The 18,660-nt window shown below is 63.2% G+C and overlaps 1 protein-coding gene across 2 annotated transcripts; it reads left to right on the top strand.

Moving 5' to 3' along the window:
- The first annotated feature begins 552 nt into the window (after positions 1 to 552).
- Positions 553 to 16,541, top strand: IGF2 (insulin like growth factor 2). Of its 2 annotated transcripts, none has more exons than XM_069471842.1 (4): positions 553 to 613; positions 12,079 to 12,241; positions 13,950 to 14,098; positions 14,414 to 16,541. In XM_069471842.1, the coding sequence occupies exons 2-4, from the start codon at positions 12,085 to 12,087 to the stop codon at positions 14,648 to 14,650; spliced, it is 543 nt and encodes a 180-aa protein (XP_069327943.1). In that variant the 5' UTR covers positions 553 to 613; positions 12,079 to 12,084; the 3' UTR covers positions 14,651 to 16,541. The 2 variants fall into 2 exon arrangements, with proteins under 2 accessions (XP_069327943.1, XP_069327942.1); XM_069471841.1 differs by lacking the exon at positions 553 to 613 and adding an exon at positions 7,538 to 7,714.
- The last annotated feature ends 2,119 nt before the right edge of the window (positions 16,542 to 18,660 follow it).

Below are 18,660 nucleotides of genomic sequence, written 5' to 3'. Positions count from 1 at the left end.
CTCCCACACAAGGGTGAGCGTCGGGAGGTGGAGGGACAGACTTTCATATTTTGTGCTGTGTCCCTTCAAGGCAGGCCACCGTGTGCACCTCATGGCCGCCCAGCAGGAGGGTCTCCTGCCCCTCCAGCAGCTGTCTCAGCCCTGGCTGCTGAGATGCCCTTTCTGGGTGAACTTGACACTCTCTCCCTTGTGCTTTGAAACAGGGAGAGCTAGGAGCAGAGGGGCAGGAGGGGGACGTGCCCAAGCCCTGGCCAGGAGACCCACAGGCAGCCTGGGGAGGGAGACGGGACCAGGGCTCTGGCCTGGGTGGGGGGCTGTTTGGTTTTGACAGGGAGCATCTCAGGAACACCTTTTTGGTTTTCCCCAGGGGCCAAAGAATCACTGCTGAGCTTGTGCGGAAGGAGGTGAACTCCAGCCCCTGGCCCCAGAGCCCTTCATCCCCTCTGGCGCAGCCCCCTGGGCAGCCCGCCCCCCAGCCTGAGCCCCAGCAGGCCAGAGCGGCCAGAGACCCCAGTCCCGAGGTGAACTGCTGTGGCCTGTGGCTCAGGGGACCCCAACGCTCGTAGAACTGAGGCCAGCAGACAGTCCCAGCCACAGCTCCAGCCCCAGAGAGGTGAGTGCCTGGGGGACCCCGGGGCAGGGCAGAAGTGTCACTGGTGTGGTTCTGGGCCAGGCTCTGGGCAGGGGTCTCAGGCACAGGCGGATGTGGGCCTCCCAAGCACAGATTTGTATTCAGAGTCACGCGTGGGCTCCAGGGTCTTCTCGCTGGAGGGCTCAGGTGCGGGCAGAGCAGGTTCCCTGCGGTCTCTGCAGCATCGAGGGCCTCGGAGGGGAGCTCCTGGGTTAGGAAGAGGGCAGAGGAGGGCAGGGACAGAGGGAGGGGGCCGGGGCCACCGTGAGGAGGACAGGGTTTGAGGAGGGGTAGGCAGGGAGAAGGGGCAGAGGAAGAAACACATCAGGCAGGGGCAGTCTGGAGACAGGACAGCTGGGGTCCCCCTGAAGGGCCTGGGCCCAGTTCTCCCTGCCCTACTGCTGGCTGTGAGGCCTCGTGCCAGTGGCTTGACCTCTCTGTGTCTGTCCCCATTTGTCAAAGTGGGCGACAGTCTCAGGCCCCCTGGCCGTGCAGGGCTGTGAGGCACAAATGAAGCACTGCCCAAAGCGGCATTCTGAGCCACGGGCCTTGCAAGTGCCGCCGTCAGGATCCCATTGTGTTCAGCGACCCGGGCTTCCTGTGCACCGGTGGGGGTGGGGGCTAGAAAGGCCCAGCCGGACGCCCCGACTCCCCTGACTCAGCTGCAGCAGCGCGGTGGCGGTGGCGGTGGCGGTGGCCGCACCAGTTGACTGGTCAGGTACTGGGGTCGGGGCGGCTCTGGGACTTGGGGAGCATGGCAGGAAGGGTGCGCGGTCCCTGTCCTTGTACCTGACCCCAGAGGGAGGCCTCCCTGTAGGGCCTGCAGGGAGGGACCCAGCAGGCAGTGTCTTCCAGGCGGGTTTGTCCCCGTCCCACACAGAAGCCAAGAATATTCTTTTCAAGGTGTCTTTAGTTCAGACGCCAAATCAAACAGTAACACAGCAGTGCGTTCGCCGGCCCTCCCGGCACTCCCCGCTGACCCTCACCCCAACCCACCGTCTGGCTTTTGGGGCTCACTCCGCCGTCGGCTGGGTTGTGCAGTGGTGCTGGCAGTTCCGCTGGGTGGTCAGTCCCTGGCTTCCCAGGCTGCCCGGGCCGATGCCCGGTGGGCGCGTTGTCCTTCCCCAGTCCCGAGTACAGTGCCCTGCAGGGTGAGGGAGGGGCGCTCAGGGGACCCTTGGAGAAGGGAGCTGGGTTTGTAAAACGCTGGGCTTGGTCCCAGGGAGGGGGGGAGCGGCCAGCTCAGAGCCAGAGCCGGGAAACCGGAGGAGAAAGGCCCAGGCAGAGCGGAGCCGGGAGCCCTGGGCGCAGGAGGAGCTTGCTCCTCGGGGTGAGTGGGAATTCTGAGGGGACGTTTACTCTCTTTGGAGTTTGGGTCTGCAAGTCCAGAAGGAAGACCGGTGCTGTGGCAGTGCCTGGTCAGGGGTGGGGGAGGATGCCACTTGGGGCTGAAGTTCCTGCCAGCCAGGCTCTGGGCTGGAGGAGGGCTCCCACTATGCAGCATCCTCGGGCTGCTGGCAGGACCCTTCCTACCTTGGGGGTCCAGGAACAGTGGGGAAGGAGCAGGCCTTGGGGGCAGAGCCCGCTGCTAGTCCTGGCTGGGGGCGCAGCCAGCGTACTTTTTGAGCCCCAGGGTGACCCGGATCTGCTCCGGCCTCTGGCCTGTGCTGGCCACACTTTTGACTAAATAAGGAGAGGGCTCAGCAGGCAGCCCCGGTGGGGGGGGGACCATGTGCAGCCCCCACCCTGCTGTGGGCACCCCAAGGTGACCTCAGCTTTCTCCATACCTTGCCAAGTCCAGGCATGCGTCTCCAAGCATGGGGCGTGACTCCTCCAGGGCAGGCACCTCTGGAACAGAAAGCGGGGGCTGGGGTGCCCAAATGGGTCACTGGTGTGATTGCCCCCAGGTACCCCCCCCCCAGGAGAAAGCCCACAGCTCTGCTTGGTGTCCCACCCACCCCATCCTGGCCTGCAGAGAGGGTGGAGGAAGCAGAGCGGGGCAAGGGGAACCTGGGCTTTGTCCACGACAGAGATGTGAAATCTGCTCCGGTCACGGCCACGCAGGGCCAGCCTGCAGGCAGGCACTTACTAATGCTCCTCACCCCCAAATTTGCAAGTCGCCCTGGAGTGGGGAATATCAACAGGCCTGTGGTTTCTGCGCCAGGGCCTCCCTCCCTCTATAGGCTAACTCAGAGGCCAGAAAGCCGGACGCAGGGAGCCTGCGGAAGGCTGGTGGAAAGGGGAGGGGGCCGTGCTGGGTGGGGGGAGACAGCCAGATGTTCTTGGAATGGGACACGGGGTGATGGATGCGGACTGGAATTTGAAGGGGACATTCCCCACGTGCCTTGCGCTCTGGGTGGAAAATGGGCTGTTTTTCATGGGTGGGGGTCTCCCTGTCTTGCCAAGCTAATGCGAAGGAGATGCCCAGCTCCCGCACCTGTCCAGTGGCATTAACCCCTGCCTCCCCAGGGTGTCAGGCTTTGCGATCACCCCCTTCTAGCTAGTGTCCCTCTAAGGGGTGACATGGGGATGAGCAAAGCTCACTGTACTTGCCCCAGGGTCCCCACCATTATGCAGTGCCCCTCTCGGGCAGCCCCCACCTCTATGACCGCCTGGGGCTATTGTCCCCCACCCCCTACATTGCCCAATGCCAAGGGGCTGACCTTATTTCCGACAACAGCACTGTGCGCGCTTGTGTGTGGGTTCAATGTTTGCCTTTAAGGAAGTGGACTTTCCCCAGCCCCGGGGGAGAGGCTTTCTGTAAAAATTCTCTTTGAGAAAACGAAAGGAGACCCTGGCCCCTCAGGGGAGTGCAGTCCTGCACCCCTGTCTCTCCCCCCTTTTTTCTCCTTTGCTTCCCCGCTTCCTCTCCTCTTTCCGGTTACCCAAACAAAATTGGTTTCACCGTTGCTTGGGGCCCACGAAAGCCGCGAACAGTGCGCGCGGAGCGCCCGGGCAGGCGGGGTGGCCGCCTGGGGTGCTCCGGGGCCCCCAAGTCAAGGCAGGGATGAGCCTGCCCCCGGCGGCGGCTCAGCCTCGGCTTCGCCTAGGCTCGCAGCGCGGAAGCGCGTGGGGCGCAGCGGCGACGGGGAGCCCGCGGGCCTCGTCGGCGGCGGTGGCCGAGCAGGGAGCCGGAGCCCCGGGAGCGCCCGGGGAGCCGCGCCGGCGGTTCCCTCTCGGCCCTCGGGGTCCTCCCTTCACCCAGGCGCCGCCAGGCTCAGGCCGCCGCCGCGGACGTGCTCTGCGTGGGGAGAAGGCGAAAGAACGAGAAGCGAGTTTCCCGGCCGTGCGCGCCAGGGCGCCGGCTGCCCGCCCGCGCTGCCCGCCGAGCTCCCCGGGGAGCGCGCCGCGCCCGCGCCGTCCCGGACGGGTGGCCCGGCAGCCGCTCCTCCCCGGCGGCCGAGCCTGGTCTCGCAAGCGCAGCCCTTGCTCTCCGGGATCCCAGTGGCAACTCCCCTGCTCCCCCAAACTCGGACCTTACTTAGTCGGGGATCCTGCAAATTTAAGCGCGGCTTCGCAGGTCCTCCGGCACGGTCGCGCTCTGCAGGTCCGAGAGCTTCCGTGGACAGCGGTTTCCGGGGACTCACATCGCATCCAGCCCTCACACTATGTGTCCTGGGTCCCCAGATTTGTTTTCTCCAGGGCTCTGAGCAGTTTCAGGTAACCCCTACAGCTCCCACAGATTCACACACCGCTCACCCGGCCGCCCTAAAACTCACACAGTAACCCCTCAGCCCTGCAGCCCGCCACCGGGTTGGTTCCGCAGGACGCAGACGGTGATTTCTCATGCTTAGGCTCGTCCCAAAATACGCAGACTCTTCCCGCGTCCACGCAACTTTTAATATTAACCGCAGGGTCTCTCAAACTCACTGTCCTTGTCTGATTCCCCGAAACTTCCTCTGGCTCTGGCACTTCCACACCTTGGGACACTGTCTCTGAGTTCCCCAAATCTAACGGCACCAACCTGGGTTTCCTAATTTTGCACGTGGAACCCCAAGTCCCCGCACACTGAGCGATTTTCCTGGAACCCTCAAAGTTTGAACCTTGTCTCCTCCACCTCCCCCTAAATTCAGGCATTACACCCACAGCACACCGACTCCTTCTCCGAGTCATAAACCATCTGCACGCTTATTGCCTGGGTTCCGTTGAATTATTTTTCAATGATCCCCAAAACTCATCGAGAATTTTATTTATTTATTTGTTTTGGCGAGCCACAAAGATTTGGGGTGTTCATTTCTGTGGCCCTACAAGCTCCAGTGATCTATCTATTCCTGCTTTAAGATTTAAACACTGTCCCCCCAGCGCCCATAAGCACATTCAGCAATTACCCAGGATGCGCTCAAGTGTGACCGAGGGTCTTCTAAGCTCCCCCCAAATCACCACCACCTCCCAGGTCCCTCTGGGTCACACCGAGCACAAAATTAACCCCTAGGCAGAGTCTAGTTTTTGTTATACCGGGCTTTTTTTTTTTTTAAGTGTCCCAAACATGCTGAGCATTTTCTCTGCACCACAACATTTTGAATATAAAAAACTCCCCGGGTCCCACTAGCTTACTGACTACAATCCTGGATTTTAAAAACTCAGACACTGATTCCGAATCCCAAACCCCAGGATCACACTGGACTCTTTTCCTAACCCCCCACATTGGGATATGCCGGACTCCCTGGAGTATGAGGCCTCGGCACATTCAGTATGACATTTGGGTCAAAGAAAAGGACTGATTTCTCCGGCTCCAAAGCAACCCGTGCACCCACGGAGTCACCCCAAACGTCAGCAAACATGGACATGTTGCATACTCCCTGCAGATCACAAAATTTGGGAGTAGATTCTCCAGGCCCTAGGACCTCAGAACTCATAATCCCTTCCCCCCAAATTTAGATATTGACTCCCAAGTCCTCCAAGACCCTGAGCAGCTTCGCCACCCTTAGATTCAACAGTTATTTTTCTGGGGCCCCCAGATTGAGGTATTGTCTCGCAGCCCTCCAGAACAAATTGAGATTATTTTCCTTCACAAAACGATTGAGTTTTTTTGAACATTGATTTATGAGTCTCCCGACTTTACGACCCCTGTCCTGAGTCCTCCTGCCTTTGGACAGTGTTCCATGGCTCCCCCAAAGTACATGGAAAACGTCCCTAGGTTCCAGGAATCCCAGGCATTAAAGGCCCGTGTCCTACAAGTTTCCGAGCTACTAACCCGGTTTCCTGAAATTTAAATATCAGTCTCCTGTGGGTAATTTTCATGGGTCCCCAAAACTTGAAATGTGTTTTGCGGAGCTTCCCCAAATGCACACATTGTCCAGGAAAATATATAAAATCTTTCTTGTTTATAAGCAATAAATTAATTTAAATCTACTTAAAAAATAAAATATAAAAGGGCATTGATTTTCTGCATTCACTAAATGTACTTATCACGCTCTGGGTTCCCCCAGATTTAGACAGTGCTTCTTGAGTCTCTAAAGGACATTGAATTTTCCCCCTGAAGCCGCAGTAATCACGGAGGTCACTCTTCTCTAGTGCTGCAAGCGTCCAGGCCACTAACTTGCATTCTTAAAATGTGAAGTTAATCCCTGCTTCCCCCAACACACTAATAATTTGCCTGTATCCCCAAAATGTGCCCATTGCTTTCCTCTCCCCATTTAAGGTAATGTGCCTTTTAGGTCCCCCCAAATTTCACATGGAGAATTTTGATTCAACCAAAAACATATACCCCTCCATAAATTGGTCTGGGATTGGTGGGTCCCCCAAGGCTGCTGACCAAGATGCTGGCTTCCCCTCTATTTTGGACACAGATGTCTCTCACCCCAATTGCATGGAGCAATTTCCCTCATCCCCCCAAACTTGGGCTCTATTTTTCTAGACTCTCAAATTTAGTCATTAATCACAGTTCCCACATTAACAGAGTCTCCCCTGGGTCCCCCTACTTCAGGACACCCATTTTCTCTGCGCAAATAAGACAGAGCTCTGACTTGGGTTCCCCCCAAATTTGGGCATTGTTCCCGCCGCCTCCGGCCGGTGCCTGTTTCCCCAATCCCGCGCTGGGAGAGTACTGGTTTCAGGCCTCTCTACCTCTCCTAAGAAGTCCCCCCGAGCTACTTGGATTTTGGAAATTTCTCTGTTCCCCAAACACACTTGGGCCGGCCGTGCATCCCCAAGACGTGGGCAGTGCTTCTCCCGTGTCCAGGAAAACGACTGGGCATTGCCCCCAGTTTCCCCCAAATTTGGGCATTGTCCCCGGGTCTTCCAACGGACTGGGCGTTGCCCCGGACACTGGGGACAGCCCCCGGGGTCTCGCTCACCTCCAGCAGCGTTCGCCGCCGCCACAGAGCGCTCCTCGATCGCCTTGGCTCCTCGTGCGCCGCGGACACGGCCTCCAACCTCGCGGTGAGTTCCCCGCGGTGCCGGTCCCCGCGGCCTCTGCAGGCCCAGCCCGGCTCCTGACCTGCGTCCCGCCCGGGCTGGCGCTCCTCTGGGGCCTCCCCCGGGAGGCCGGCGCGGGGCCCGGGAGCCGGCTGCGGGTTTGCGGCTCGGCGGCCACGCTCGCTCCGGCTTCGGCGGCCAGAAACCGGCGCCACTTTCGTTTGCTCTTTGCAAAGATCACATTTGTGGGGAAAGCGGCTTGACGGCCCGACACAGAGCGAGCAGGGCGCCGAGTTGGGGGGACGCTAGGAGAGGCGCTCCCTGCCCGGGCGGCCCGGCGCCTCCAGCCCGCAGGCCTAGGTCTTAGGGAGGCGCGCGCCGAGCGCGGGCGAAGTGATTGATGGCGGAGTGAGGGGGGCGAGGGGACGCGGGTTTCCGCCGAGGCCCCTTCCCCTCGCGAGGCGCGGCGGCCTGGGACCGGGCAGGCGGGGTGCGGGGTCTTGTGCATGGTTGGACTTGGTAAAAATCACAACGCCTTTTTACATCGTCCAAACTCTCCAGGAGATGGTGTCCCCAGATCCCCAAGTTATCGTGGTGGTCCCCGGGACTGAACCCGCGTCTACGCAAGTCCAACGCGCTGAGGACGGGGGAACCATTATCCGGATATTTTGGGTGGGCCCCAAAGGCGAGCTGCTTAGACGCACCCCGGTGAGCTCGGTCACGCAGGTAGGATTTGAGCTGTTTTCCGCCCTGAGCCTTTCTCCCTGGCGGCCACAGCCTCGGCAGGCTCCGAGCCAGGCCCAGGGTTCGGCCCGGCCCAGCCGGCCTTCCCCGCGTCCGCACCTGGCTGCCGCCCGCGGTGCTCCGGGGCTCGGCGCGGCACCTGGGGGCGCTCGGGATCCGGCTGCCGCTCGAGGCGCCGCGCGGCCGGTTCCTCCTGCTCGGGCAGGTGGCGGCTGTGCGCCCCGCCCGAGCCCAGGGACCCCCTCCCCCGCAGCTCCCAGCGGGGTCCGCGACCCATACCAGCCACCTGCGCCCGCACTGCAGCGGGGCGCCCCTGCCGTGTAGTCCCCCGGGGGACGCTGGGAGCCCAGCCGCCGGAGCCTGGCCGGCCGCCTGCCCCTGCCAGCGCGGTGCCCCGCGTGCACGAACCCAGGGCGCCCTGGCACCCCGGAAACCTGAGATGGGGCCCCGAATTCTTTAGAACGGGGATTCAGCATTCTGTTCGCGCTCCGCCGCTCCCTGCCCCCCACCCAGCCTCCCCCCCGCGCACCCCACGGCCCCCCTCCTACCGCCGCCCCCCGGGGCCCCGGGCCCCCGGCCCGCGTCCCCCTGGCTCGAGTTGCGGGGGCGGGCCGGGGGCGGGGCGAGGGCCCCGCGGGCGCCCATTGGCGCGGGCGCAAGGCCAGCGGGGCCCGAGCGGGCGCCCGGCCGCGGGGTGGCGCGGCTATAAGAGCCGGGCGTTGGCGCCCGCAGTTCGCCTGCTCTCCGGCGGAGCTGCGTGAGGCCAGGCCGGCCCCCGGCCCCCCCTTCCGGCCGCCCCCGCCTCCTGGCCCACGCCCGCCCGCGCTCGGCCCGCCAGCGCCTCCACCCGGGCTGGCGGCCCACGCCGACGCCGTCCGTCGCCTCGCTGCTGACTCCCGTCCCGGGCGCCGTCGGCGGGCCGCGCTCCGCCGGGCCTGCGGATCCCCCGCCGCCTCCTCGTCGTCTACCTCATCCCCGTCCCCGCTTCGCCGGGGGAGGCGGTCCCCCCCGCAGGCAGTCCGGCTCGCAGGCCGCCGGCGTTGTCATCCCCCGCGCTCCCCCCAGCCCTCCCCCGGCGCGCAGCCTCGGCCGCTCCCCTCCGCGCTGCATCCCGAGCGGCCCCGGCGGCGCCACCGCCTGCCCCCCCCAGGCCCGGGCTCGCGACGGCCGAGGGCTCCGTCGGCCCAAACCGAGCTGGGCGCCCGCGGCCGGGGAGACGCCTCCACTCCGCCCCCGTCAGCACCTCCCCCGGCCCCCGACGTTGCTCCCTTCCCTGGCTTCTCTGTGCGCCCCGGCCCCTCTTCGCATCTGGCCCCGGCCCCGTCTCTTCTCCCGCCACCTTCCCTTCGCTCCCTCCCGTCCCCCCCGGCTCCTGGCCTCCGACTCCCTCCCCCTCCACGCCCGCCCTCTCGCCTTCGCCGTACCAAAGTGGATTAATTATACGCTTTCTGTTTCTCTCTCCACTGTTCTCTCCCGCTGTGAGCCTGCCCGCCCCTCGCTGTCCTCTCTCCGTCTCTAACCCTCTCTTTGGCCCCCCCCCCGTTTCACGTTCACTCTGTCTCTCCCACTGTCCTGCCCCTCTGTCCTTGATACAACAGCTGACCTCATTCCACGACACCCTTTCCCCCCCGAAAGTACAACATCTGGCCCGCCCCAGCCCGAAGACAGCCCGTCCTCCCCGAACGATCAGACAAATCCCACCCCCCCAAGAAAGCCATCCCCCCGTTCTGCCCCGTCGCACATTCGGCCCCCGCGACCCGGCCAGAGCGGCGCTGGCAGAGGAGTGCCCGGCAGGAGGGCCCACGCCCGCTGTTCGGTTTGCGAAACGCAGCAGGGAGGTGGGCGGCAGCGTCGCCGGCTTCCAGGTAAGCGGTGCGGCGGGCGGGCTGGCGGCGCCCGGCCCTGGGGCTCGGCGTGGGCCGGCTGAGCCCGGGGAGGGCGGGAGGCTCCGGGTCCCGCTCCCCGTCGCGAGCCCCGCTCTCGCCCTCGCACCGCGGAGTTTGGGGGGCGGGGGCGCCGGGACGCGCCGAGGGAGGTGTGAGCTGTCTGCGAGGGCAACAACTTCCTGGTCGGTTTGCGGGCGTAGGGGTGTCGCGGGAAGTGTGAGATCTGTGCCTGGCGGGCGTCCCCGGGCGCCGGGGAGTGTGGGGGGCAGAGCCCGAGAAGCCCACCCTGGTATGTTGACTCGCTGCCAGCGAGACTGAGGGAAACACTGGGTGGGCGGGGCCCGGATGGAGCGAGGGGGGCGCGCTGGCAAAGGAGTCGGGCCAGACGCCACATTTGCAGTATGTCCCCCACGTTCCCTTTCTGTCCCCAACGTTTTCGAGCAGGAATCCGGGGAGAGGGGCTGGAGTGAGGCTCCGAAGGGCAGGAGCCTGCGGGCCAGAGAGAGGGGCAGCCCCCCTGCCCAGTGGGCAGCATGGAAGTTTCCGCGCAGGGAGGAGGAGAGGAGACATCCCTCCCGTCGCCCTGTGCAGGGATGGGCTCGGGGGTGCAGAACCGGCCCCCCAGGGCACTTTGCTAAGAGATGGTCCAGAGCTAGTGGTGGGGGGTGCAGGAGAGGAGGGACTGGCTGGGAGGAGGGAGGGGGCGGGAGCAAAGGGGCAGGGGGAGTGGTCAGCAGACGGAGGGGTGGGGGTAGGGTGGAGCCGGGGCTGGGAGGAGCCCGCTCAGACATAAAAGCGGAGGCACTGACCAGCCTGCAAACTGGACATCGCTTCTCCTGCGAGAGAAACGTCCAGCTCCCTCCTCCTCCTCCTCCTCCTCCTTCTCCTCCTCCTCTTCAACCCCAGCAAGGCTCCTGTCCAGCTGCAGGTAACCAGGGCTGTCGAGCGAGGACCCCGCTGCCATCTCACTCCAGCCTGCGGCAGCCCAGGACACCCGCCAGCCTTGGCCAGGCCCTGTCGCCGGCCTGCGCCTTTCGCCTTCCTCGCGCCGGCCTCCTCCTGGGTCTCTGGCTTCCTCACCTGCTCCTTCCTCTTCTGCTCCTCCCTCGTGCCCCTCTGTGTCCAGCTTCTGGGCTGCTCCTGGGCCCTCACCTGTCCTGCCCCTCCATGTGCCTCTTGTCCAGGCTCCTGCTTTCTGCCGCGCACTTGAGTGTGTTCTTGGACTTGGGAAGGGGGTGGCAGGGGCGGTGGGGAGACTGGTTGGGGTCCAGTCAAGAGGTGACGGGGTGGTTTTCAGTCTTTCTGTGGAGCTGCCCACTGCCCTAGAGAGGACAAGCGAGGCTGTGTTTCTTTCTCATCCCCTACTCTGTCGCTCACATGATTTATTGCATCAAAAACTCCCCTGGGCCTGCCTGGGAAGGCTGGGGCTGCCCGCCTGGAGGGCTCCACCGTCTGCAGGGGCCAGGGCAGCTTGCTGTGTGGGTCCCCGGCTTCCCACCCTCAGGGAGCTGGTTAACCCTTGCCTCTGCAGCCCTGGGGCCACACCACCCACAGAGGGGGTGTGTCCTAAGATGTGCCTCCGAGTCCAGGGTGGACCTGGAGGGACCTGGTGTCCGGACTCCCAGGTGGCCTGAGCTGCTCTCTCTGGCTCCCACCAGTGGAGTTTGGTACTCCAGATGGGGAGTGGTCAGGTGGTCACAGAGGGACTCTGAGGTCCCTGGCCTTACGTGGTGTGATTCGAGGCCTGCAAAGGAGGCGTTTTGGCTTTGTCGTGTTTGGGGGTGCCCAGGGGAGACTGGAGGTGGAGGACTGGGTGACTCAGGAGAACAGGCTCTGGGAGGAAGGGGGCCTGGGTGCACTAACCACTGGGTCCTTGACCTGGGCTTTGCTCAGACTGGAAGGACGGAAGCTCCGTGAGGCCCACCAGCCCCGCCTGCTGCTCTGGAAGGGGTGGTCCTCCTGGACCCCCTTGCCCAGCTGGGGGGCGGTGGAGGGAGGAGGGCCGGTCCTCCTGCGCGCATGTGCTCTGCAGCGAGGTGGGGCGATCTGCCCTCTTGGCTGGTGCGTGGAGGCCCGAGAGGTGGTGACATGCCCTTGGGCTGGCCCCATCTCCATGATGTCATAGGCCGGAGGCCAGGTCCACTGTCCAGCAAGGGCCCTGGCGCCCATGGGTGTGGCTGAGATCCTGCAATAGTGACGATGGGCATGGTCACCCCACGTTACTAGCACTTCTTGCAACTCGGCCACCAAGCCCTTTCTGTGCACCACGAGCTGTTTCCTCCTTCCCGAAGTGACCCTGCGCCCTCACCTCAGCAGCTGAAGCCTGTGTGTTATTTTGTAATTAAAATGCCAGCATTTATAAGAAAGCCATGCTTTAAAGTTTCAATTGCGTTTTAACGTCGGAGACGGCTGGGCCCCCCGCCTGGCACCAGGCTCACAGCGCGTCTCTCCTGCCCCCAGATACCAATGGGGGTCCCAGTGGGGAAGTCGATGCTGGTGCTTCTCACCTTCTTGGCCTTGGCCTCGTGCTGCATTGCTGCTTACCGCCCCAGTGAGACCCTGTGCGGCGGGGAGCTGGTGGACACCCTCCAGTTTGTCTGTGGGGACCGCGGCTTCTACTTCAGTAAGTAGCTCAGGGCTGGGGCTGGGGAGGGGCGTACACAGCAGGCGCTCAGTCAGTGGGGATGGCTTCAGCAGACCTAAGTGAGACCTCCCTGGGTGACAGGTGAGGACGCCTAGCCTCACGTGGGAGGACACTCCAAGGTGACCGGCCCAGCCCTTGCTCTGAGGCCTTGGCGTCCCAGTCGACGTGGGCCTGGGCTCACCCTCGTGCCTGGTGTCCCTGCCACACACACTCACAGCTCCTGTTGGGGGGGCCAGAGGTGCCCCATTCCTCACATGAACTCCCAGGGGGCTCCCCTGGGGACGCCACAGCCTCGGGCAGGGCAGTGGGCGCTGAGCAGCTGCCTTTCCTCCTGCACCTGGTGGGCATTTTGACAGGGGCGTGTGTGCACGGATGATAAGATTTAAAATCTGATGAAATAGTTTTAAAATCAATAAAAATAAAAGCAAATGTGGTTGGTGGGTGTCAGGGCTGAGTCCACACGTGGGTGGCAGGGGCCGGGGCAGGAGGAGAGGCCAGCTTTGCCAGCAGACTCAGCCCAGAGGAGGGGTGGGCATCCGGGGCCCCAGGGCCGCCATGTGGGGTGACCGCCTGCTGCCCCGAGAGTGCTCAGACTTCTTCGTGTTTCTCTCCTGATTTCCAGCCTGGGGGGCTGGTGGGTGGGCTCACTGCTCTCTGTCCTTCAGACTCACCCCCCAGAAGGGGGGCTGGGTGGGCACCTGGGTGGGGGCTCGGGGCAAGCTTGACACTTGGGGCCTGCTCCATGTCATCGGGAGTGGCGGCACTCCTCGCTGGCATGGGGTGCCCTGTCTTTCCCACCTGACACTTGCCGCGTGACATCCTCCACAGCCTCTACTTACCCACGCTGCCAAACTGAAGTGGGCTCACAGGATGCAAATGCATTTCGAAGCTTCTCTCTGAAAAGTGCACCTGCTGCTGACGCTTTTGAAGCCCTGCTGCCCTGGCCTCCCTCTGGCCTCCCTCTCGCCTGCCCCATTTGGGGCAGGAAGTGGCACTGCGGGGCTGGTGCCGCCACTCCTCGCTCAGGGAGAGGCCCCCCTGCACCGCTGCCCCGAGAGGAGGGGTGGGCCGAGCCCCCGCTCCTGGGACCCCATGCTGGGGTCCCTCTCCCTCCTCCCGCTGACGGCACCTGCCCTTTCCCGAGACTTTCTTCTTACAGCTGAGCCCTGCCGTGGGGGAGAGGGGGAAGACGGGAGGGAAGAAGGGAGTGGTTCCATCACCTCCTCACTCCTCTCCTCCCGTCTTCTCCTCTCCTGCCTGTTCCTCCCTCGCGCTCCCGGGGTGCGGCCCCTCCAGGCTTCTAGGTGGTGCCGGGTCAGAGTCCGAGTTCAGGGGCCACACTTGCATCCACCCAGTGGTCCCTTGCTGGGTGGCCTCTGAACTGGGCTCACACCCCAGAGTTCCCAAACCGCTGCCGTTATGGGCTTCTGGTCCTGGTGGTGTCTGTCCGGCCGAGGGGCCAGGAGGCTTTGCCCATTTTAAATCTGAGGAAGGAGGCACCCGAGGCCAGGGGCCCAACGCATGCACCTCCCCTCTCTCCTCACCTTTCTGGGGCACCTCTGCCTGCAGCTCTCACTTCCCTTCCCACCCCCAAAGGGTGGCCAGGACTCCCTGGGGGACCTCCCCGGGCCCGGTGGCCAGCAGTGCCCTTGCTAAAGTCGCCCTGTGTATCCTGTGGGACTTCCAGGCAGGCCCGCAAGCCGCGTGAACCGCCGCAGCCGTGGCATCGTTGAGGAGTGCTGCTTCCGCAGCTGTGACCTGGCCCTCCTGGAGACCTACTGCGCCACCCCCGCCAAGTCCGAGAGGGACGTGTCGACCCCTCCGACCGTGCTTCCGGTGAGGGCCCTCTGCAGACCCGGGAAGGGGCGTCTCCTCCAGCGGTGGGGGCTCCTAGCCAAGGGGCAGGGCGCAGCCAGCGTCCTAGCTGGCAGGGTAACTGGGAGGCCAGTCTCATGGTTGCCCCTGTCCCTCCCCACCAGGCCACTGTGGACGTCAGCACAAGTTACTGAGCAGTCGCACTGCGGCTGCACGGTGACAGGTGTGGCCAAGGTCTCCCTATCGGGTGGCCGAGAGAGGCCCGTGCAGGAGGGTGGACGGCCCGGGGAGAGGCCCACGGAATGGCACCTGGTGACCGGCCCCTTCCCTCCTCAGGACAACTCCCCCAGATACCCCGTGGGCAAGTTCCTCCAATACGACACCTGGAAGCAGTCCACCCAGCGCCTGCGCAGGGGCCTGCCTGCCCTCCTGCGCGCCCGCCGGGGCCGCGTGCCCACCAAGGAGCTCGACGCGGTCAGGGAGGCCACGCACCCCCACGCCCTGCCCGCCCTGCCCGCCCAAGACCCCGCCCACGGGGACGCCTCTCCGGAGATGCCCAGCAATCAGAAGTGAGCCAAAGCGTCGTCGTCCTGCAGCGAGCACCATCGCTCTGTGACCTCCTGACCAGGGACATTGCCAGCAGGTTCCACCACTGAAATCTCTCTGTCCCACCTCCCCCTCGAGGGCTTCCCCCCAGCCCAGCCCCCGTGCCCCGCCTCCCCAGTCAGGCTGCCCTCCCAGGCCCCCTCCATCGGGCCAAGGGAGCCACGGTAACATCTTCAAAACCATACAGAATTGATTGGCTTTAAACATCCTCCACAACCCCCCAACTTACCCCTAAATTATCCCCAGATTACACATATACATCAAAAAATTGGAAACATAAAACCCTGAGCTACACACACTCACACACACCCCCCAGCCCCCTTAAAACTAATTGGCTTTTTAAAACCACCAGAAAAGCTAATTAACTTTAAAAAAAAAAAAAAAACTAAAAAATCAATTGGCTGAAAAAATACTAAAAACGAATTGGCTTGGAAACAATTGGCAAAATAAAGGAATTTGGCGCCCCCCCCTTCCCCTTTGGACCTTGAGTCGGATTGGCCGGGACTCGGGTCCCTGCACCGGCAGAGAAAGGACCGGATAGCAGGTGGGCACGCCCTTGCTTGTGCGCCATCTCCTTCTCAGGAAACTCGCCGCTGGGCGCTTTCGGGGTGAACTGACAACAGCAATGACCCAAACTCGTTCTTTGCTCGATTTCCCATCGCTAAAATTCGTCACGGAGCTAGTCAGAGGGACCCAGTGAGACCAAAGGTGGGGAAAATAGAACGTGAGGACCGGAATCCATGCAAATAAAATTTAATTGGCACAACCCCGCACCCTAAAATCTTACATCTGAACTTCCGCCCTCAAAAGCACACATTGTCACATGCGTCCCTGCAGCACACACACACACAGGCACTCACATGCACACACTCACAGGCACACACACACACACACACACTCACTCACATCCACCATCTTTCCACGATGAGGAAGCTGCCCCTGCGAGGGCCCCTCCTCCTTGGTGCCTGTCCCGCGGCCCCCAGTGTGAGCTGCGATGCCCCCCAGACCCCGACCACCTCGAGACACCCTGTTGATTGTGTGTCGAGCAAGGAATGAGTTTGGCAGGTTGGAGATGGCTGTAGCCAAGCAAGACGTGCCCCCCCCTCGGCAGCCTGACTCCCTAGGTGTGCTCCTGGCAGAAAGATCTAGGGGACCCCCCCCCGAGCACACCTAGGGTCACCTTTGCCAGTCTCTTGGGAGTCCCCCAGAGACTGGCGAAGGTGACGGGGAGTGTGGGAAGTCTGGCGGTTGGTGGGGTGGGTGGGGGGCAGTGGGGGCTGGGTGGGGGGAAGCTCTCGGGTGAGAGGTGGTCCAGGGAGATTTGGAGGGAGTCAGGAGGAACAACAGGAGACCTGCAGGATTACAGACAGCAATTAGGAGCCCAAATTCCACGTCAATTGATCTATTTCCCCTCTTTGTTTCTTGGGGCATTTTTCCTTTTTTTTTTTTTCTTTTTTTTTTTTAATCCCTCCTTAGCTTTTATGCGCTACAAATTATACCCACTCCTCACGTAACAGGGGGGCAGTGACCAAGTGATAGTGCACGAAGCCAACCAACAAGACCAGCATGTCCTGCCCTCCGCCATTTATCGCCCTGCATTTAATTTTTGTTTTTGATCTGTCCCTGTCGCTTGGGTTGAGTCGAGAGTGGGGCCTCCGTGGGGTGCCGGCCACTGCGCCCCACGGAGCAGTCAGAGGGGAATGGAGAGGGCCGCTGCCTGGCCTGGCTTCTGGGGACAGTGGCTGGTCCCTGGAGGTCCTGGGGGGCGGAGGAGGGGGTGGGGCGGTGTCTCCCCAGGTGTCAGGAAGGTGCTCGGAGGCCACCAGGTTGGGGCCCCCAGCCGGCCCGAGGCTGGCTGGGGGGGAAGGGGCCGTGGATGTGTGAGCAGAGGGGTTCCATCCGGCTGGAGCAGGTGGCCGCCTTCCGAGCACTTGGGGAGCCCTCCCCCCTCCCTCGGTGACATCTTGCCCGCTCTTCAGCACCCTGCCTTGTCCCTGGGAGGCCTGAAGCTCTGCTCGGCCTTCAGGGGCAAGGCGGGGTGAGGTCGGGGAGTGGGGAGGTCAGGAGGGCTGAGCCCCGCAGAGCAGGAGAGCTGTCAGATCTGTCCATCTGCCGGGTCGCTTGGGCCCCGAGGCCTGCGGGTCTGGCGATGCCGCAGCAGCCACCCTTGCGGCGCCTAGGACTGCGGCAGGGACCCGGGCAGCTGGGAGGTTTACCTCGCCCCCACTTCTGCCCCCAGCGAAGCCCCCCTGCATGGCGGTCTGACTAGCAGTCTAGAGACCTAAGGCTTCGGGGTCCTGGCGACAGGGCTGGCATGACCCCGGGGGTCGTCCATGCCAGCCCGCCCAAGCAAGGCACAGAGGGTCCTCGGCAGGTGCCCAGAGAATGGGCCATTCGGAACATTGGACGCAGCCCAAAGAGCAAAACTACCACGATTGGAGACCCAGACAGATTGGCCTGAGACCCCAAAGACTTCGAGGCACCCCAAATTGCTGCCCACCTAGCTGGACGCCCGGCCCCCAGTATTACTTTGCCTCGTCGGGACGGGTGCTCCAGGGGCACTTGCCGACCACCCTCTGTGTCCCCCGGTTTGCAGCTCTCCCCTGGGTCATAGGCCATCCTGACCTGGGCCCCCATCTGACCTCCCGAGCCCTAGCTGTGGCCCTCCATCTGTCTCTTCCCCGTGTACCCCAACAATGTCTTCAGCGGGACCCCCTCTCAGGTCCCCCACTTGACCATCACCTGAAGACCCCCCACGCGCCAAACACCCAGAGTCACCTGCCGCCGTCTCACCCCATCTGGTGGCGGCCGTGTTTGCCTCGACTCAGCTCCTCTAACACGCTCATGTTTCTGGCAAAATCCAGGGCTTGGGTTTTGTCTTTAACCTGTAACGCTCGCAACCCCAATAAAGCATTTAAAATGATTATTTTCTGAGTCTTCCGTCTTTTGCTTGGGTACTGGATCGTGAGAGGCAAGGAGGGGCCGGCCCCCTGGGAAGGATGGGGGCCTAGCAGCGTGGACGCCGCCTCCACCCTCATGACACACAGGCGCGGCCGGGGGTCTGGGGCAGTTTCGGGCACCAGGTTCTCAGAGATGGCGTGCCATGGGGGGGAGGGAGAGGCAAAGAAAGAATGAAGTGCCACCGTCGTCAGCCCCAGGGAACATCCCCCCACCCCCGGAGCTGGGGGTTGGGCAGCTCCTAAAACATTCTGGAAGGTTCTGGATACCCTAGCTGTTGCTAGAGATGGAGACCCGGGATCCTCCCAGCTGGGAACTTACACCCCTCCTGAGATTGAGGCCGCAGCGGGAGCTGCTGGGACACGGGTGGACAAGAGCAGAGCTCAGCCCTGTCCTGCCCTGCCAGGTGCTGGGCTCTGGCGTCTGGGGAGGGTGAGGCTGGCGCCCAAGGTGCCGGGAGGCCTGGCCAGGCCTCTCCCCTCCAGCCCCGACTCCAAGCCCTTTGGGCAGATCTGCCTGTGCCCGCACCTCCACCTCCGTGAGGACTACGGAGCCCTGCCGGGTGGGGGAGGCCTGGCCCCCGGGCCCTGGGCATCCTGCCCCTGCTCCAACCGTCCTGCCAGGCGCTGGCGTCCTGGGGCCCTGCAGGGCCCCCACGTGGGCAGCCTCCGAGGGAGGGGAGGGGAGCGGTGGTCAGGGGCTGCCTGCAGGAGGGGAGATTAGGCTTGAAGATGAGGAGGACTGGGGGGTGGGAAAGAGCAAAGCAAGTGAGGGACATCGTGCCCTCGTGGGGCAGCCCCTGGCTGGGCGGAGGTGAAGCGGGCATGGGGCCTGGCTCTGCTCCTTGGAGCTAGGGTTGAGGTAGACGGTCCAGGGCCCACCCCCCAGGGAGCCACGCTGAGCCCTTCTGGGGGTGCAGGGGGAGGCCCAGCCCTGCCTGCCCTCCTGAGAGCAGGTTGGAGGGAGCTGCCCGCAGCCTGCACGCCCACCGCAGCCCTACCCCACGCCGCCTCCTCGGG

The sequence above is a fragment of the Eulemur rufifrons genome, chromosome 6 (assembly GCF_041146395.1).
Source record: "Eulemur rufifrons isolate Redbay chromosome 6, OSU_ERuf_1, whole genome shotgun sequence".
Taxonomy (NCBI): Eukaryota; Metazoa; Chordata; class Mammalia; order Primates; family Lemuridae; genus Eulemur; species Eulemur rufifrons.
The sequence above is the reverse complement of the archived record's forward strand: the minus strand, read 5'-3'. Positions and strand labels throughout refer to the sequence as shown.